We start from the raw sequence: 18,874 nt of genomic DNA, 5'->3' as shown, positions 1-18,874 counted from the left end.
AAAATAAATAACGTTAATGCTATTTATGTTTCAATTTAAAGTGTGATTAAACAGTGTTAAGGCTTTTTCTACTTTGTCTAACATTTTTTCATAAGTGTAAATAGTGAAAAAACGCAGAGTCAGTTGTTAAATATCTTAGTTTCCCTTAACGTTCCCCTTATCTTCCAATCGGAAGCTAACTTCAGCGTCACATAGCGGACTGTTTGCAGTGGAGTAGCTAGGTCCAGCTAGCGCTGTGTGGAGTCACTATGTGGAGAAACATGGGGAGGTCGCTATTATGGAAAGCCAAGGTCTTCAACGCTGTCATATTCAGGTCAAATGGATCCTGCTGCGGTGTTTCTGCGAAGAAATGGACGCGACCCAGCGGGTTTGACACTGGTTTAAAGACTTTTAACAGCCTGACCAAACAGAAAGAGCCCCTCATTCTGGCAAGAGAGGGAGTAGCTACCTGGTATGGAATGACGTTAGTTAAATGGTTAATAACGTTACACAGTTTTCATAATTGCATAATAACCTTACACAGGTGTCCTGTACGTGTCTCAGGTACAGCTGTGGACCCACCGTGTACGACCATGCCCACCTGGGTCATGCATGGTAATAATATCAACACTGTTCCATGTCCTGTTCAAGCCGAAGTCTGTTCAATGAGTCTCAGCTGATCGATCTGCTCTCTGTCACAGTTCATACGTCAGGTTTGATATCCTGCAGAGGATTTTGTCCAGACTGTTTGGAATCACCGTCATCCATGCTATGGTCATAACTGACATCGATGACAAAATTATCAAAAGAGGTTGGGAGGTAAGATGAATTGTTGTGATTGTTGTATTTATTGGCTTCATTAACAGTATGTTCATTCAGAAAATGTCTCTCTCTTGTTTTATAGGAAAATGTTTCTCCCACCATCATTGCTAGACTGTATGAAGATGAATTCAAGAAGGATATGCTGTCATTAAAGGTGTGTGATGACGTCATGTATTAGTTCATCAAAGTGTTGATTTACCGTAAGCTCATACTGACTCTTTACAGAGCCCATCATTTCATCCTCTGTCTGAATCTAATAAGAGGCACAAACTGACTGATGCTACTGTGAAGTGTGTGTATCTATAAACATGTCTTCTTATTTGTCATTGTTTTTGAGGTGATTCCTCCTGCAGTGTATTTAAGAGTCACTGAGAATGTGCATCAAATTGTCACATTTATCGAGCGGATCATCAAAAATGGACACGCGTATGCCACACCGGAAGGTGAATATGTTGGAATTACTGATTATTGTATATCTGATCAAATATCAGCTATAATCCAACAACACTTTGTCCCCTGTCAACATTTCTGTGCTGCTTTGGTTGCAGGTGATGTGTATTTTGACATTCAGTCCATCGGTGATCGTTATGGCAAGTTTGTGGGATCTGTGGATTCTCAGGGAGAAGCTGGTAAGTGTTTGTGTCACTGCAGAGTGCAGTTATCTTCTCCAGACTTCTACAGAGCCCCTAAAGTCCCTAAAGGTGCTATTTTTTTATCTTGTGCGCACAAGTTTTTGTCTTGTGATAAAATTTAAAGCATTTATAGCTTTTGATAGCTTGTTGATTTCTCAAGTATGTTAGAAACATGGCAGCGTTCATTGCTTTATTTGAATAGTCCGTTTCCTATCTTATTTATGGAGCCCCTAAAATCTCAAAAGGTGGTCTTGTTTATCTTGTGTGCACAAGTTCATTATCTTGTATGCACAAGATAAAAAAAACAAACACCTTTTGGGACTAAAGAGGCTCTGTAGACTTCAGAGACCTTGCTGACAATAATCTCCTCATCAGTGTAAGCCCATGCGTGTATCTGTCAATATTAACACTATTTCTCCTTAAGGAAACTTCAGATTTGTGGAACCTGATTGGTTCAGTGTTGGTAGCAAATGGTGACAGAGAGAGGACAGCCTGTTTAGTTCCTCTCTTAATGGGGAAAGTCTTGTCTTTACTCCCTAAGTGTAATAAATTAAATTTTCTTTAATATCAATCAAAATGCTGTCTAATTTTCACCACACAGTGCTGTTATAAGGTTTGACTTTATGAGACCCATGCACACTGTGATTTCTGGCATCACTTGCTCTGTGTTAAACCATATTTGAGCTTTACTACTGGATAACAAACATGGTTTGTATGCATGGTTTTCCAGGCAGCTCAAATAAAAAAGACTTAAGGGATTTTGCCCTGTGGAAGCCATCTAAACCTCAGGAACCATACTGGGAATCCCCCTGGGGCAGAGGAAGACCTGGCTGGCATATTGAATGTTCTACCATGGCAAGGTTTGGATTTACAACAACCTGTCTGCTTACAAACTGCGATCTTTAGAGCTTCCTGGTACTTGTGACTGGTAGTTTACAGACATTGTTATTCTGTATAGTGTTGTTGACTGTGTGGTGGTTTCAGCTCTGTGTTTGGGAGTCAGCTGGATATCCACTCTGGAGGCATTGACCTGGCCTTTCCTCACCATGAGAATGAGGTTGCTCAGAGTGAAGCCTATCACCAGTGTGGACAGTGGGCAAATTACTTCTTGCACTCAGGTAAATCCACGACCCCAGCCTGCCGGATGACTAGTACATAGTGTAACTATGAAGAAGTTCTGTGTTGCGTTTGCAGGCACAAGTACCATTGTGTTGATTCAACCAACCTCCCTGAACACTGAACACTGTTGCTTATTGTTTCTGTTTTTGAATATGTTCACATAATAGATTGTTATGTTTTTAGGGCATTTACATCTCAAAGGCAGTGCAGAGAAAATGTCCAAATCTCTAAAGAACTTTATCACCATCAAGGTAAAGTAGTCATGGATTGTAAGATTCAGCACCTGTACCTCTGTACCTTCTGTGTTCATCATTCTCCTCTTTTTCTTCCTCACATCAGGATTTTCTGCAGTCGTACTCTGCCAATGAATTCCGGATGTTTTGTCTTTTGACAAAATACAGATCAGGTATGAAAATTAATGAAGAGTTTTTTTTTTTATAATTAAGTCTTACTGCCACTTAATTCATAATTTAAAGAATGACACACTTTACTTTTAGTGCCTAAAACTTTTGCACAGTACTGTATATATATATATGTATATGTATATATATGTGTGTGTGTATATGTATGTGTATATATATACATATATATATAAATGTGTAAAGCCTGACTCTCTGGTGTGTCCACAGCTATAGACTACAGTGACAGCAGCATGTTGGAGGCTCGGACCTCTCTGGGAACTATTTCTACCTTCTTCCATGATGCTCAGGCCTACATGAAGGGCCAGCTGCAGTGTTCACCTGTACAGGAAGCTGTTCTCTGGGAGAGGTAGCTCATCTGATTATCTCATCTCATTTCTTTTCTTCATCATATTTGTTTGTTTCTTTTACACTTTTTGTTTTATACTGGTTATCTTTCTTATTTCATGCTCAGCAACCATTGCTGTTGAAAAACATTTAAAATGTCAGAAGCTATTTTCCCCTTTCACCACAATACAGTGAAATGTATAGTTTTGACACAGTTGACAATATATGGATAACAGTCAGTGGCAGAAAAACAACTGATTCTATAGTAGGATGAGTCTGTTATCAGACGATTTCAAACAGCCCCTGCAGCATCATTTTGAGAACCAGGTTTTGTTTTTGTTTGCTTGAATTTTACATTATATTTTAACAATTGTCTCTTAATGGAAAATCCCATTGTTTCAGGTGTCTCTGATAAGTAGAACATGTGTTGTGATGTGTTGCATCCTCAGGTTGGCTGAGACTAAAGCCAGCGTAGTTACAGCTCTGGCAGATGACTTTGACACTCCGAGAGCCATCAATGCTGTAATGAATCTGGTTTATCATGGAAACTGCCAGCTACAGCCTGTTTCAAAGGTCAGTATCTGTGTCTGACTGCAACTCTGACTCTCCTTGGAGAACATAAACCAGACTAACAGCTAAAATGATCCCCAACCAGGGGTCCATTTACTCTCACTAAATATATACACTGTGTATATACAACTAAAACTAATTGTGGTGGAAATAGATGGCTAAATGAACAGAGATGCAGTTTAAATAGTGAGCTACAAGTGAATGATAAATAGTTGAAATAGCTAAATGTATGGGGTGTATGGTTTGCTATTGCTAGTAAGTATTAAACTGTAAAAGTAGTTAGCAGGATAAATGGTTGAAATGTGCAGCTTCTGTAGTAGTACAGTAGTACAACAAATGCAAACTTGACCAAACCAAGCTAAACTTTAGTTGCTTTACTCATAAAGTCAATTCAAATGAACACATTTGGAACATGATGGGTGGTGTTGATGAAGGGGAACCACCGCCCTAGAGGCTGCAGTTTTCATTAATAAGAGCAGAACAAACAACATTCTGATGATTCTTCTATTTTAAATGAAAGAGGTTCTTCCCTTTCATGGAACTGTAGTCTGCTCATTAGATGATGAGATATGGTTTGTGTAGCTGACGTTACGGTTCATCCTCTGCACCTCCACAACAAACCTGACAGAATTCTGAGCAGGTTTGAGATATTGTTGCTGGGGAACAAACTGTTGGATGATAAGACAATGTGACTATATTTACATTACCATTGTTGGTGTTGTGTTTCTGTTCAGTCTGATGGAGGGGCTCGAAGTCCAGCAGTGTTTGGAGCGATGACCAGCTACATCAGAGACGTCCTGGACATGTTTGGGATGGATCTGCTGCATACTAAGGTCAGGACTCATGTGTTACATGTACAGATGACTGGATGTGTAGAATTCAGTTAGATTCTCTGACTAGAGTTCAGTATGATGCATACTTTATTTATAACTCTTGGAAAAGAGATCTTGATCTCAGTAATAATTCCTGATAAAATAAATGTTCAAATAATAGTTTTTTTTGTTTTGTTGGTCACTGTAGTTTTTAGTGAATATTACTCATGACAGAGGAAACTGTGCATTTGTTGGGGACTATTTTTAGAGGTGGATTAATCCACATTTGGTGTTCTAGTGATCATTTCTGGCACGGTGTGTGTGGGACTGAGTCACAATAAACTACAATGTGTGTGAAAAATATAGAATATCAGCAGACCTGTACTTTAAAGAAAAACATTTGAAACTTCTTGGAAATTTCTGTGGTCAGGTGCAGGAGGCTGATGTGATGAGTAGTTCTGGAAGTCTGGAAGCTGTTGTCGAGCAGCTGACTAATTTCAGAAGTGAAGTTCGAGCATTTGCGCTCGCCCGTTCCAAGACGTCTGGACTTTACCCAGAGAGAATCCCACTCCTCAAAGCCTGTGACAACCTGAGAAATGACCTGGCACCACTGGGTGTGCTCATAAAGGTATGCTGGGTTGACTCACATCCACATTCAAACTGGGTATTTTTACATTTTGAATACATACAACATGCAACATGTACTGTCATTAACAGTAAGAATTTGCAGGGGATTTGAACTGACATGTTTTTCCTGTGCTTTCAGGATAGAGGAGCCACATCAACATGGGAGATAACTCAGGGTCAGAGAGGACAGAAAGTCCAGGACAAAGACCCCGAGACATCCAGCTGAAATCCACCTCTGAGACTGATTCTTTATTTAGTCTTAATGGACTCCATTAAACATCATCATGAAAGACTTTGATAAATAATAGACCAAACTATGCTGATTTCATAACAGGAGAAAAGCCTGATGTGCCTGTCATCAGTGTATGAACTCTCATATTCCTTGTCTAATAAGTTAGAAGGGAGACTGTAAGTTATTTTTCTATTTAAAAAAAAAAAAAGCAGAGTTAAACTGTCCTCTCTGGTTCAGTCTGTTTGACCTCTGAGCACAACCAGCAGACACCAAACAGTGATGTCACGGCGTCCTGGAGTACACCTGTACATCACTGCAGCCAGATGAGAAGTGAAACCACTGGAAGTCAGCAAAAACAAGATTTTCAATATGTTAAGTTGCTTTTTAAGCAGTGAAATCATTTTTATGTTTTTATGTTAATTAGTTGTGTTGGATTGTGTGATGCAGATTTTGGTATGTATGATGAAAACTGATTTGAACAAAGAAGTGTTTCTATACCTCGTCTCTGTCTTTGATGGCTGTCAGAAGGAGACCCACTGCTATCATACCACACCACAGTGATATTACTAAGAGACCCAGAATCACTGTGCTGGTCCTGTAGTAAACCTGTTGGAGGGGCTATAATGCTACCAGAGCTTGAATAATATCTAATCAGATGAATATTAAAGGACCACTCTGACATGTTGGAAAATATAGCACCAGTCAAAAGCTCTCATTTACTGGTTTTTTCTTTATTTGTATTATTTTCTACATTGTAGAACAATACTGAAGACATCAAAACTATGAAATAGCATGTATGGAATCATGTAGTAAGCAAAAAAAAGTGTAAACAATGCAAAATATCTTTCATATTTTAGATTCCTCAAAGTAGCCACTGTTTGCCTTGATGACATCTTTGCTCACTATTGGCAATATCTCATCCAGCTTCATGAGGTCATCACCTGGAAGTCTTTTCCAACAGTCTTGAAGGAGTTCCAACATATGCTGAGCACTTGCTGGCTGCTTTTCCTTCACTCTGTGGTCCAACTCATCCCAAACCATCTCAGCTGGGTTTAAGTTGAAAGGGTGGAATTTTCCAGATTGACTGAACTTCATGTCTCAAAGTAGTTATGGTCTATCATTTCTCTTTACTTAGTTGAGTGGTTCTTGTCATAATATGGATCACCACAGTGGTGCAATAGAACAATTTGCTGTATACCAACACTACTTCAACACAACTGATGGTCTCAAATGCATTAAGAAGGCAAGAAATTCCACCAATGAATGTTGGAACACCTGTTAACTGAAAACCATTCCAAGTGATGACCTCATGAAGCTGGTTAAGACATTGTTAAGACACTGTTAAGACAGTGTGCAAAGCTGTCAAAGCAAACAGTGACTACTTTGAGGAATCTAAAATATGAAAGATATTTTGGGTTGCTTAACACTATATTGTTTACTACGTAGTTCCATGTGTTATTTTATAGTTTTGATGACTTCAGTATTGTTCTACAATGTACAAAATAGTAAAAATAAAGAAAAAACCTTGAATGAGTATCCGTGTCTGGAGTCAGTTTGGTCCATCTTCACAAGAGAGTTAGCTTCCATTAAAAGTGAAACAATGTGGCTCAATGCAGTTCTCACACATGCTATTATGCTTGCTGGCAAGCAATACATCAACCTATCCAGAAATCACTTGGATTTTATCCAGAATTAGGACAGAACACTGTTGGTGGTCAAGGGGTTGACCCACACTCACCTGCCTTTCTGCAAAGACCAGCAATTAAAACTGGCCTTTGGAAAGAAGCAAATCTTCAGTTGTGTCACAGAAATATTTGCATTTTAAAGGGGCGTATCAAGTTTCCATTTATGGGTATTGATTAAATATTCAAATTCAAAGTTCAATAAGTGTATAGACAGTTGGATGGTAATCAGGCATTTAAGGGTTGTTTTTTTTAAAGGGTTCTTTACAGATGAGTGGACTGATATTAATGTGTTACTACTAACAGATGAGATTCCTGACAGGATGCTCAGTGGTAGTAAAGTTGAATTGTATGATTTGTTTGCTGCTTAAAACTGAATCTGGATCCAGATCATTGATTGCATGGTGAGATGCATTTGAAAGCGGTCTCAGTTGGTGTAAATATGCCATCACTCTAACATAACTACAGCAGTAACCAAAGGTCTTCCAGTGTAAACAATATATTACCTTCACTAATCCACAGACAGGCGCTTTTATTAACAGTGTTTAATCTCGGCTACTCAAAGTGATGTAAATAATAATGTTGCACTGCAAGGTTGTTGTGGTCAGATGCTGAGATTTATCTGGAGCAACTCTGCACAAATGCTGTACATGGATTCTTCTTCAGAAAAAAAAACAAAAAAAACTTAAAAGGTAAAAGACTGGCATTGGTCATCTCCATGGCAACAGGGGAAGTTTGACATCCTTGTGCATTTTAACTTCTCTCAGCTGCTGTCCTTTCAGATATGACACAATGACCAAGTTATCTTCAATAATGTAACAAGAACAAACTAAAAAAAAAAAAAACACCAGACAAAAAAAAATGATCTCAAACTGTATTTTTTGAAATTTTTTACATTTTTTCTTCAAAACGCTGAGTCACAGTCTTTTGTGCTGACAGGTTTGTTAATTTAATGTCGGTAACCAAACCTAACCCCAAATATGGATGAAGCCTGACACCTGCAGGGGAATGAAGAGTACTGAGACATGACGTCACTATAAAGCACAGAATGATGATGACATCACCTGGCACCAAAGACCAGCCAATAGCAGTTTGTACATTTCACCAACAGGCTTCTTCACCCACATTAGAGTAAATGGTTTGAGTTACTTCAGCAGTGTCCATGCAGACCGTGGTCCAGCTGTCCATCAGGCGGTGCTGCGGCTGTCGGGCGTCAGGTTGATCAGAGAGCTGCTGGCCTGGGCCAGCTCTGTGATGGAGATTCTTCCTCTCTGTCTGATGAACTGAGCCACAGAGTTCAGTTCCTCTGGAGTGATGGAGATAAACTTGCCTCTGTCATCAATCACTCCTGCAGGAACAATGGGCAAAATGCAGCATATTCATAAAATTCATACTCTTCATGAATCTACGGTAGATTACAATGTAAACAGAAGGCTCATGTAAATCCCAATAAACATGACCTCTTAACACCTTAAAAACATACAAGATGCACAACACAGATACATAACATAATTAGTTCTCTCTGAGCAGAACAGATTTGTGGATAAGATATCAATGACATTTACAGTCTTGAACCTAATAACTGACCCTATCATACAGGGTTAAATATGGATTATATTGGACGACATATAGAGAGTGTGGAAATAAATAAACCATACAAATATTTGGCTACTTTTTTCAATGATCAGTTTAAATTTGATGTGAACACAGAAGCTAATGTGAAGTGGGAGCAGAGGAGAATTCACCTCCACAAACTCAATTCTTTTTGTTAGTTCTGTCATCCTCTGTTGTTTTTATTACTCTTTTATGATCTGCTGCTTTCACAGCCTGACAGTAAAAGACAGACACAGCCTTATTAAAATCTGTTCAAAGATCACTGGAGAGAAACAAAAAGATTTGAATTCTTTTTGCAACCCGACAAATCGTCCAGAAAGCAGCAAGTATTTTTTGGCTTCTTCTGGGTTTGTTCTATAAATATCTATCTATGTTCATTCTCTGCCTCTGTACATGTACACTGCCCTCTGTTTGCCCTTCCTGTTGTAGGTTTCACTCTCCGTTTCTCAAATTATTAATTATTAAGAGCTGAGATCAAGTTTAAACACTTAAAAACTCTCTTGCATGCCGTTCATTGTTCATTCTTAAGCGCACTGACCTGTGAGGGAGCCCTCCGCTAAGAGATCCTGCAGTCTGGCGATCGCATCCTGTGTCCTCATTCCAAAATGAGAAGCCAAGTCCTCCAGTAGAACCACTTTAGAGCTCTGCAGGACAGAGGAGACGGTGTTTAATACACTGTGTTCAGATGCTTCAGTAAAAGCTGTGTGTGTGTAGAGTCTGTTAGTCTCACCTCGATGTACTGGATGAATTCTTGCAGAAGGTTGCGGGACTGGAAGTAAACAATACAAACATTTATAATATTTAAAAGACAGAGGAGGAGACTTCAAAAAAATTTAGTTGAACTTGAAAAATGTGCTGATGATCTGACCTGGTCCTCAGTGAGCTGCTCTTCCTCTCCCTGGTCTTCTATAGTGAAGGACGCTTTGAGCCTCAAGTACTCCTCCTCCTCTCGTCTCTCCTGCTCTTCTTTAGCCCGCCTCTCATCCTCCTCCTGAACAAACACCAGCACACAGTTATGTCATGTCCTCATGTGAACAGACAAGGAGGAAGAAGCCGGTCAGAGGATAGAGTGTGTGTGACCTGTTTCTGTTCCAGCAGTCGTTCTCTCTCGTCCTCCTGCCGTCTCTCCTGCTCTCTGAGCTCCTGCATCCTCTTCCTCTCCTCTCTCTCCTCCATCTCTGCCTGTAAATACAAAAACCACTCAATACAGGACCAGACAGCACATGGACAGTCACAACTATTTAATTCAGCACGGCTCACAGAAGAGTTTCAAACCCTCAACAGCAAGCTGGAAAGAAAGTTTAGGACTGAGCATCTTGAAGCCATTTTGATATTTGAAACCAAACACACATCACTCAGTGTTTTGACGCTGTCGTATTAAGCACATATTTACTGTGTTCATCAATCATTTTACAGCCCAAGTTGAACATGAACACTCTTGCTTGTGCTTTTATTACCCTCTGTAGTAACACTTTATTGTATCCCCTCAATTAGACATTTATAAGCAGTATACTTGAAGAGGTTCATCTTAAGGAGGCTTCAGCGTTTATGTTGCAGACTAGTTTTTTAGTGGAAGCAATAAATCATCATTTTTAAATCAATAACATTTTTGAATCAATATTTTGTGCCAATTTATTGATTTCTTTATCAAATAGCCGTGTAATAATTGGGATAATACCACCCTGAAAGCACGATTAGGGCTGCAACTAACAATTATTTTCATTATCAATTTATCTGTTGATTATTTTTGATTGATTAGTCGTCCATAAAATGTCACAAAATGATAAAAACGTTTTCATATCCATTTCCCAAAGCCTGAGGAGACGTCCACCAAACCAAAGATATTCAAAGAAACCAGAAAGTTTTCACACTTGAGAAGCTGGAATCAGAGAATTTTAGCTTTTTGTTTTTTTTTACAATTATCAAATTAGCTGGAGATTAATTGAACAGTTGGCAACTAATCAGTTAGTCAAGATATTGTTGCAGCACTTGGCGAGATCTGCAGTTATGAGGAGTGTCTTGTTTTCAATTGATTTCAAAACTGAGTTCAAACATCAGAGATATTTATAGCCCCAAAAAGTGGAAGTCACTCTGAATGTAACAAGATATGTATCTGTACTCTGAGGAGAATGTCTTTATATCTGCTTATGAGTACATGACTGGAGGTTATAAACTAAATGTTTATATACTGCGTACATATGCTTAGTTGGGGTTTAAGTAAAGTGTTACTGGGTTTTTGTTTCCTGGATTGCGGCTAGCAGAGGCTCAGCTTGTGTTTCCCACCTCTCTCTGAGCTTTCTTGGCCTGTTTCTCCTCCAGCTTCTTCTGCTTCTTGGCTCCAACTTTTGCTGTTGGCTGGAAGTTCTGCTGCTGCTCCACATCCTCCTCCTCCTCCTCCCCCCCCTCTACACGCTCCTCCTCTGAGATCAAAAACACGCTTGTTAACATTTTATATCACAAAACTGCATTCAAATATGTTTTTTGTTATTTGTCCCACTTGTAAAGACCAATGTGATGATGTACAGTATCTCAGTGCTTAGCGTTGACAGCTACACACCACACAGTAATAACTGACCATATTCCACAGGCTCTCTCTGTGGTCGTCTGTTAGCCACCACCGTGGCGAGGTTCCTCCTCCTGCGAGGCATGCCGGCCCCTCGCTCCTCTGCTGCCCGCTGAGGGGGACCTGCTGCCCGGACAACATCCCGCTGCTGCTCTGCATCAGCTGAGACCAGAGAGGGCACACAACATGTCACACCACTGTCTATGCAGCACATACTTCATTTGTAAAGACTAAATTAGTTGATTAATTGATCGACAGAAAATTAATCTGCAACCATTTTGATTATCAAATGTTTGGAGTCATTTTTTTTAAAAGGAAAAAAAATGCCCAAATTCTCTGATTTCAGCTTCTTAAATGTGAATATGATCTTGTTTGTTTAGTCCTCTGAACTGAATATCTCTGGGTTGTGGACAAGACGAGACATTCATGGACGTCATCTTGGTATTTGGGAAACAGTGATCTACATTTTTCACCATTTTCTGACATTTTATGGACCAAAGAACTAATTGATTAATTGATGAAATAAACAACAGATTAACTGATACTGAAAATTACGTTAGTTGCAGCCCTAATCAGTTTGACACATCAAAACAAGTGTATAGGAAAAAGTGGGAATGGTGTGTACATATCATTAGCACAATTCCATTATATCCATTCATGTTGTCAGGAGTCAGTAAAAAAAAGCTTTAGACACAAAAACACAAAATGTGAAAACATAGTTCTAATTAATCAAATACAGATTAGCTGTTAGTATTTTAATACTGAGCATCTACCTATTCTCTGTCAAATATGCACATATTCCTAACAATCTCTTCTTCCAGCTTGTCAAACGTGAGGATTTGATGCTTCTACTTGCCACAAATGATAGTAAATTGAATGTCTTCAGGTTGCAGGTTGTTGGTCAGACAAAACAAGGTTAACACCTACAACTTCCCGTGGGAAAACACCAAAAAATGTACATTTGTTAACTCTTAGCTGTCTAAATGAAGGAATCGCCTTTAATCAACAGGTGAAGAAAGAATACAGTAGTTCAGATAGCACACTACGGCCTCCGTAGTTTGTGACAGATGTTGGCAGCTGTGAGCTGACGTAGCCTTTACAGTAGAAAGGTTTAACATGTTTAATCACCATTGTCTCCTTCCATAACAAAATATTAATATTATGTATAAATGACGACACGTCGCTGAGTCTTTATATGAAAGCAGCTTGACCGACTCAATACTAACAGTTAGCTTACAGCTAATATCTGACGCTAGCTTCGCTCTGAAGGCTGCTTACCTTCCTGTGTTTGCCCCCGTAACTTCAACGCAAACAATATCAGAACAATGAGGATAGCAGCAGCTATCAGATACAGTGCGACATCCATAACTGCTCTGAAAATACACTTTGTCTACGTAGAAATTCACGTCTGGTTCCGTCGCCTGCGCATTTCCACGGTGAAGCCCAGCACTCTTCTTCTGGGGATTTATTGGCGGTTGGATGCAGTTCTGGGCGCATTAGCTCCCCCTGCTGGACCATACTGTGGACGGGTAGACTGTCGGAGAAAACCAGGAGAAAAAGTCTCTCCTGCCAGCATTCTAAAGTCCTGAAAGGTGATACTTTTTATCTTGTGAGAGCAAGTATATTTCGTGCACAAGATCATTTACTACAAATTCATATTTGTCTCTAAAAATACAGCCCGCCTCAGATACACACAGCCACCATATGATGCAGAGTTAATCAAGTTTGATTTTCACCTCAGAATGTCATACAAGGAAATTCTTGCTGCTTTTGCACGTAGAAGAAAGAAGAAGAAAGAGCTGCAGGGTATCCATTTATTAACAATTATAACTGCAGATTTAATTGTTTTCATTAATGACTTATTAAATATAACTGCAGACCTGATGACTTAGAACATGTGAAACACTAACCCTTTATTAATGACTTATAATCAAGTGCAGACCTGATGACTTACCAGAAAGTGTGAAACATTTAACTTTTTATTATGATTCATAATCATCAAAGTTTTGGAATGGTCAGCCTGGATGAGCTGTACATATCCTGATGGTCTACTTATTGTTTGTTCAGGGACATACACAAATGCAGTGTGAATGCAGACTCAGCATGTTGTTGTAGTAATACTAGACCGGTACTATTACAGATGATTTACTTTATTCTACTGAAACATTCAATGTGCTATTTTGCCTTTTTGTCTTCTAGCTTCACCCAAAAGAAGATTTAGTAATAAGTTCTCAGGTGTTGTAAATAGTAAATAACTGCTTAATATTCACGGTCACTGTGTCTAAGTCATCAGTCCTGCAGTTATAAATTATTACGAATCATTAATAAAGGGTTAAATATTTCACACATATAGTAAATCATCTTGTGCGCACAATATAATAACTTGTTCACACAATATTAAAAAGTATCACCTTTCAGGACTTTAGGGGCTCTGTACTCTCCTGATCTATATTGTTATATTTTCTATGATGGCTTTACAAGGAGACTTTATGACTACTCTGAGGAAATGTTATGTTCTCTCAAAAATCATTATACTGTCAGAGCACTCTGACAGAATGTTTTCAAATGCATCCACTGAATGCAAAATGTATGCAAAATATACAGTAGCACATTTTGGTCCTTTACAAAAAATGTTCAAAAGACCAAAATAGTGCCATCTTTGCAGATGTAATGAGTTCATGCTGACTTGGCAGTCAGCAAGTAAAGCATTGTGTCCTGCTTCCAGGTTACATGCAGTGCAGTTTGACACTCACTAGGGGGCAGACACATTACCTCTGCAGGCATCGCTTCAACTGCTGACACACTGAAAAACATCCTCTTGCTCACACACACACACACAAACTTACTGAACCTCATCCATCAAGTCAGAATGGAGGTCACATTCACAGAGAGTGAATCAGACCTGAAAGCCTCATCCAATATTCTATGGTAATAATACTAAAACTGTAGCCATGAAAACCAAAAGCCATCTTTCTCTGATCAAACCCAGAATCTTAGAGATTTGGTGGCATTGGGCAGATCAAGCATGGAGCCTTATAAATCTGACCCCTGAGCTGTTTCAATCTGACCATTCTCTACATAATGAAGAGAAGGGCTGTCTGAAAAACATTAACCTTAAAACCTTTCAAGTGAGCAGACTGCACTAGAAGCCAAGTGAGGACACATTCAGATTAACCTGCTAGTTCTTTGGGGCAAAGATGAGCTGCTGGGCCTGTATTCCTCCTGCTCTCTGTACAGTGTACACAGGGTTACTGTGCTAGAATAGGCTACTTCCTCGCTCCAGGTTTGCCGTGTGGTAACACACATGTAAGCACAAAACTGAAACAGACCCACCTTAATGGCCTCGTATCAGTGGACATTGTGCGTTTGTGCTGTAGTTTCCTACACAACATTTTCAGTTAGGTTACATTAATGCAAACCAGTTGACCTGGACCAACTGGTTTGGAAGCTTCAATCCCTGGAGTTTTGGGCCCTGGGGGCCCTGTGGATCTTGTGGATCATAAAGTCAGACATGTCTGGTTAAGTTCTTACAGGACACCCTGCCTCAGGCCATGTCCTAGTTAATCAGTTTTAAGTAGTTTTACACCACACACTCAATATCTACAATACAATACACACTAATATTTACTCCAAAATCCAGCATACAGATATTTCTCTAATTTACACAGTCCATATATGAGTGCAGGCGGTGAAGATGTGCCGCTGAGGTGACTGGAGAAGGCAGAGTGTGTGTGTGTGTGCAGCCACTGCAGAGTCTCCAGTGACAGTCATGTGTTCACTGCAGCGATTTTACACACAAAAACTATATAAAAACTAATTAAAATCATACTTGGTGATATATGCGCAGTATTAGAAGGTATTAAAGGTATGAAGGTATTTAAAATCTATCAACACACTGTCCTGCAATTCTTTAATGTTATTTGATGTCATCTTGGATTTCTACAGCTGATGATGATCATCATTCCAGGTGAAAAGGAATCAGTACATTCACGCTTAATATCGAGAAATGGCAAGCCAGACTTTCCTGAATCCTGTCACATCATGACATCATCCTGACATCATCCTGACATCATTCTTTTCACATCCCACAACTGACCCTCCCCTCTGCGCTCTGGGTGAGACAGCGCTGATGAAATTTTGAGCAGACTTTGATCTGAGATCTAAGTTGGATTATATTTTTTGAAATTGAAAGGTGCTTATGAAAATAGTTATGACTCACTCGCACAAGTACAGATAACACTGCTGGCTTGAATGTTTATGATAAAGTGGATCTATAATTAACATGTGATATGAAGTGAAATGAAATGTGTGAGAGGAAATCTGGCTTCAATTCACCACCTCACCATCTACGTCTCCAGAATGTTCATACATGGGTCAGAGTTTATATACAGGTGCGCACTTCTCCCATCAAGTTTGTTATTGTGGATTACAACTTTTCAAGCCCCGTTTTGTGCGTGCACAACGGTTACAAATGAGACCCTAGAGGTCTCTTCCAGGTGGGAAATATGCTGTCAAGTTGCATTGTGGGAAATGTAGGATTCAATATTTTGAAGCTTGACCAGGATATCTCAACCTCTGCTGCTTCAGTCTTCACTGTTCTTATTTATATCTATATTGTGACCCCCAGCTTTACATAACGATACAATAGTATTGCTGAAGAAGTCCTTTAATGACAGCTTTCTGTACAAAACCATGGAGTCACCTATGTTTTGTAAAACACATCGAACACATCAGGCTCTAAGTAAATGGTGCAATGAGTTCATTATGACACATGTCTGAATGTGGGATACAGTGCCGTGAACTCATTCTCTGCTCATGCAGCAGGAGCTGAAAGAATGTCCCAATCAGCATTTTTCACAGTCAGAGAACAGCAGCAGAACATAAGAACAGGAGAGAAGAGAGCAAATGAAAGTGAGGATGGGCTAATCGTTTAATCCCCTCTCCCACAGAAGGATGTGAGGCTCCGCTGGGTGTGACGGTACTTTTCCGTCACTGGTGACATCTGGAGGACATAGCCTCCTTCTGGAGCACCCACTGCAATCTGATACCCTCTCTTTTTTTCTGTGTGTGTGCCCACATTCTGTCTTGTACATGGAAATGTTTTGTTGCTGCTAATAACATTTTTCATGCTGGTAAAAAAAGCAGTGTTTGTGTGTGTGTATGTGTGTGTGTGTGTGTGTGTGAGCCTGCAGGATCTTTATTCCAGTGACTATAATTACAGTGCGGCGTGTCCTCAGTTACTGTCTGAGAAGCTGAAGAGAGATGTGAAAAAGATGAATTTCCTTTGTCTATTTCTGTCTTTTCAAACCATCTGTCCAAACAAGACAACACACCTCTGCTGTGTCTAATAAACGCTGTAATGTCTCCCTATTTACAGATAAGGCTCTTTGTATCTAACAATGAAGAGATTCTCATTAAAGTCTACCTGTCAGGTGCTATCTTATGGTATGCAAAGAATGTATGCACGGCTGAGACAGTCCTAAGTTGAAGGTGAGCACTTGAAGGACACTACACTTGCCGCAGTCCTTATTTCCTGGTTCAGCGCTCAGGTGATCTATGGGGGGCGGGGATTACTGCAGCTCCTCTCATGGGACGGCCTTGCAGAGGAAAACTGCAATATACTCTAGAGAAGTTGTGGGAACATGACTGATGTCCCCTGCTTCTATGTCAAACCTCCAGAGGTCAGTGTGGCCTGTCAGCCTCCGTCTCACGTAAATGGGGCAGAGCCAGGATCAGTTGAACCAGTCAGCAGGCAGTGCAGGTGTAGTAGTGAGGATGTAGTCATGCAGATATATAGAGGAAGTAGTAGTAAGGAGGGGGCTGGACACAGAGACAGGAAGAGGAAGACAGGAAGAGCTGCAAAGCTCTGCAGGGACAAGGTGATTCATCTGCAGGACAGGTCTGTTAATGAGTGAAACCTAAAGTGTTCACCACTGAACAAAGTCCACACTCAGCTGCAGTGTCAGGGGGAATATTTGTATCATACATGCATACACACTACTATGCACCAATATGAAAACGTTTATAAGTAGAAGAGGGAGCCATTTCTTATCAATACAAAATTGGTCAGATGAACCACTGAATAAGTAGATTATCTATCATTTGTTACATATTTTACCGCTGGAATTTCATACCTCAAGATGTGATTGGCTGGTAGGCATTCTAATGAGTGGCAGAAACTCAATACCTTTATATGTATCACTCTGCTTGATTTATTGTACATGACATGAAGTGTCAACAATGTCAACACTAAGGTATTAAATGTGATAATTCAACATGTAATTCCAAAACCATGAGCAAAACTGGATAAATATGAAGAAAAGCATTTTTTGTCTGACCAATGATTTTGACCAAGAATTATCTAGAAAATGGCAATATTACCACTATGGAGGGAGAAAGGTTCTTTTCTTGCAGACCTGCCAACCCTCCAGTTTTTCCTGGGTTTCTCTAGGCTATATTTCACGGCCGTCTCCCAACACTGGTTTTGTTGTTTCTCCCTGGAAACTCCTGTAATTTGCATGGCCCTCAAACTTTGAATAATCGTCATACACGGATCCCTAAGTTTTGTATGTTTGTCTGATGTTACCCAAGTTGCCAGATATGAAACACAATCTACACACACAATCCATACAATACATAAAATTTCAACCCATCCGTCAACCTGGCAACCCACAACCCAGTTTAAGGGGTGTGTGCGCAGCTGCCCGTTGCGCATGCCGGTGGGTCAGCTAACTTAGCTGTTGTCAGAATGTCAGGGCAGGACGGAGTTCCACCTAAAAGATCCAAATATACCACTGACAACAACAACACACATAAACTCAGAAGCAAATGTATACATAGACACACTTATCAATTTTATGTTCATGGAGTGATAAAAGTTCATATAAATTGATAAAGTGATAAATTGAGGTTGATGTTTTGTCATAACATAAATAGAACCCAGAACCCAGTCTCTACAGCACAAACATTTACATCTGGACAAATATGAAGAAAACACATTTTTGTTGGACAATTTTAAAATACTAATAATAATACTAATACTAATAATTCAAAAATTGCTGCTTTTGTAGATTTTGAGCTGGATTTGATGAGAAAACACTATTCTCACCACTATTGAAGTTCAAAAGGTCATTTCAAATTTGGAATGATCTGCCACTGAAAATAGTCCCCAACAAATGCACTATTTCCTCCTGTTTGAGTAACCTTTGTTACTACAGAGATCCGCTTTTTTAGCAAATTACTGATTACTTTACAAAAAAAATGAAGCAGTGTTTTGGTGAACTGCTTTTAAAGATTTATGTCTCCAGTAAGAACCAATGGGCTTGGAGCTGGTAGCTACAGACAGGGTAGGAGAAATCAGGAAGTATTGCAAGACGGACTAACATGTTGTTGTTTTTGATCTTTTCATGATATTTATATAATATTGAACAAAAAACTAAGTAGTCAGGTGCACATCCACAAGACCTCAGTGGGGTA

General features: G+C 39.6%; 2 protein-coding genes across 2 annotated transcripts; one reads left to right on the top strand and one right to left on the bottom strand.

The window, feature by feature from the left end:
• Nucleotides 1-28: 28 nt before the first annotated feature.
• On the top strand, nt 29-6,036 carry cars2 (cysteinyl-tRNA synthetase 2, mitochondrial). Its single transcript, XM_044345407.1, has 15 exons — nt 29-451; nt 544-594; nt 681-798; nt 884-955; nt 1,139-1,244; nt 1,350-1,430; nt 2,164-2,293; nt 2,418-2,551; nt 2,736-2,803; nt 2,892-2,958; nt 3,182-3,320; nt 3,748-3,871; nt 4,603-4,701; nt 5,111-5,308; nt 5,447-6,036. The coding sequence occupies exons 1-15, from the start codon at nt 249-251 to the stop codon at nt 5,531-5,533; spliced, it is 1,677 nt and encodes a 558-aa protein (XP_044201342.1). The 5' UTR covers nt 29-248; the 3' UTR covers nt 5,534-6,036.
• Nucleotides 6,037-8,081: 2,045 nt separating this feature from the next.
• Nucleotides 8,082-12,864, bottom strand: LOC122976751 (DDRGK domain-containing protein 1-like). Its single transcript, XM_044345413.1, has 8 exons — nt 12,677-12,864; nt 11,411-11,560; nt 11,119-11,255; nt 9,916-10,017; nt 9,704-9,826; nt 9,566-9,604; nt 9,374-9,479; nt 8,082-8,569 (listed from the first exon to the last, which is right to left on the bottom strand). Exons 1-8 carry the CDS (start codon nt 12,762-12,764, stop codon nt 8,409-8,411), a joined length of 906 nt encoding a protein of 301 aa, XP_044201348.1. The 5' UTR covers nt 12,765-12,864; the 3' UTR covers nt 8,082-8,408.
• Nucleotides 12,865-18,874: the final 6,010 nt, after the last annotated feature.

Source organism: Thunnus albacares, chromosome 24, assembly GCF_914725855.1.
Source record: "Thunnus albacares chromosome 24, fThuAlb1.1, whole genome shotgun sequence".
Taxonomy (NCBI): domain Eukaryota; kingdom Metazoa; phylum Chordata; class Actinopteri; order Scombriformes; family Scombridae; genus Thunnus; species Thunnus albacares.
This window is presented reverse-complemented; position numbering and strand designations above follow the sequence as displayed.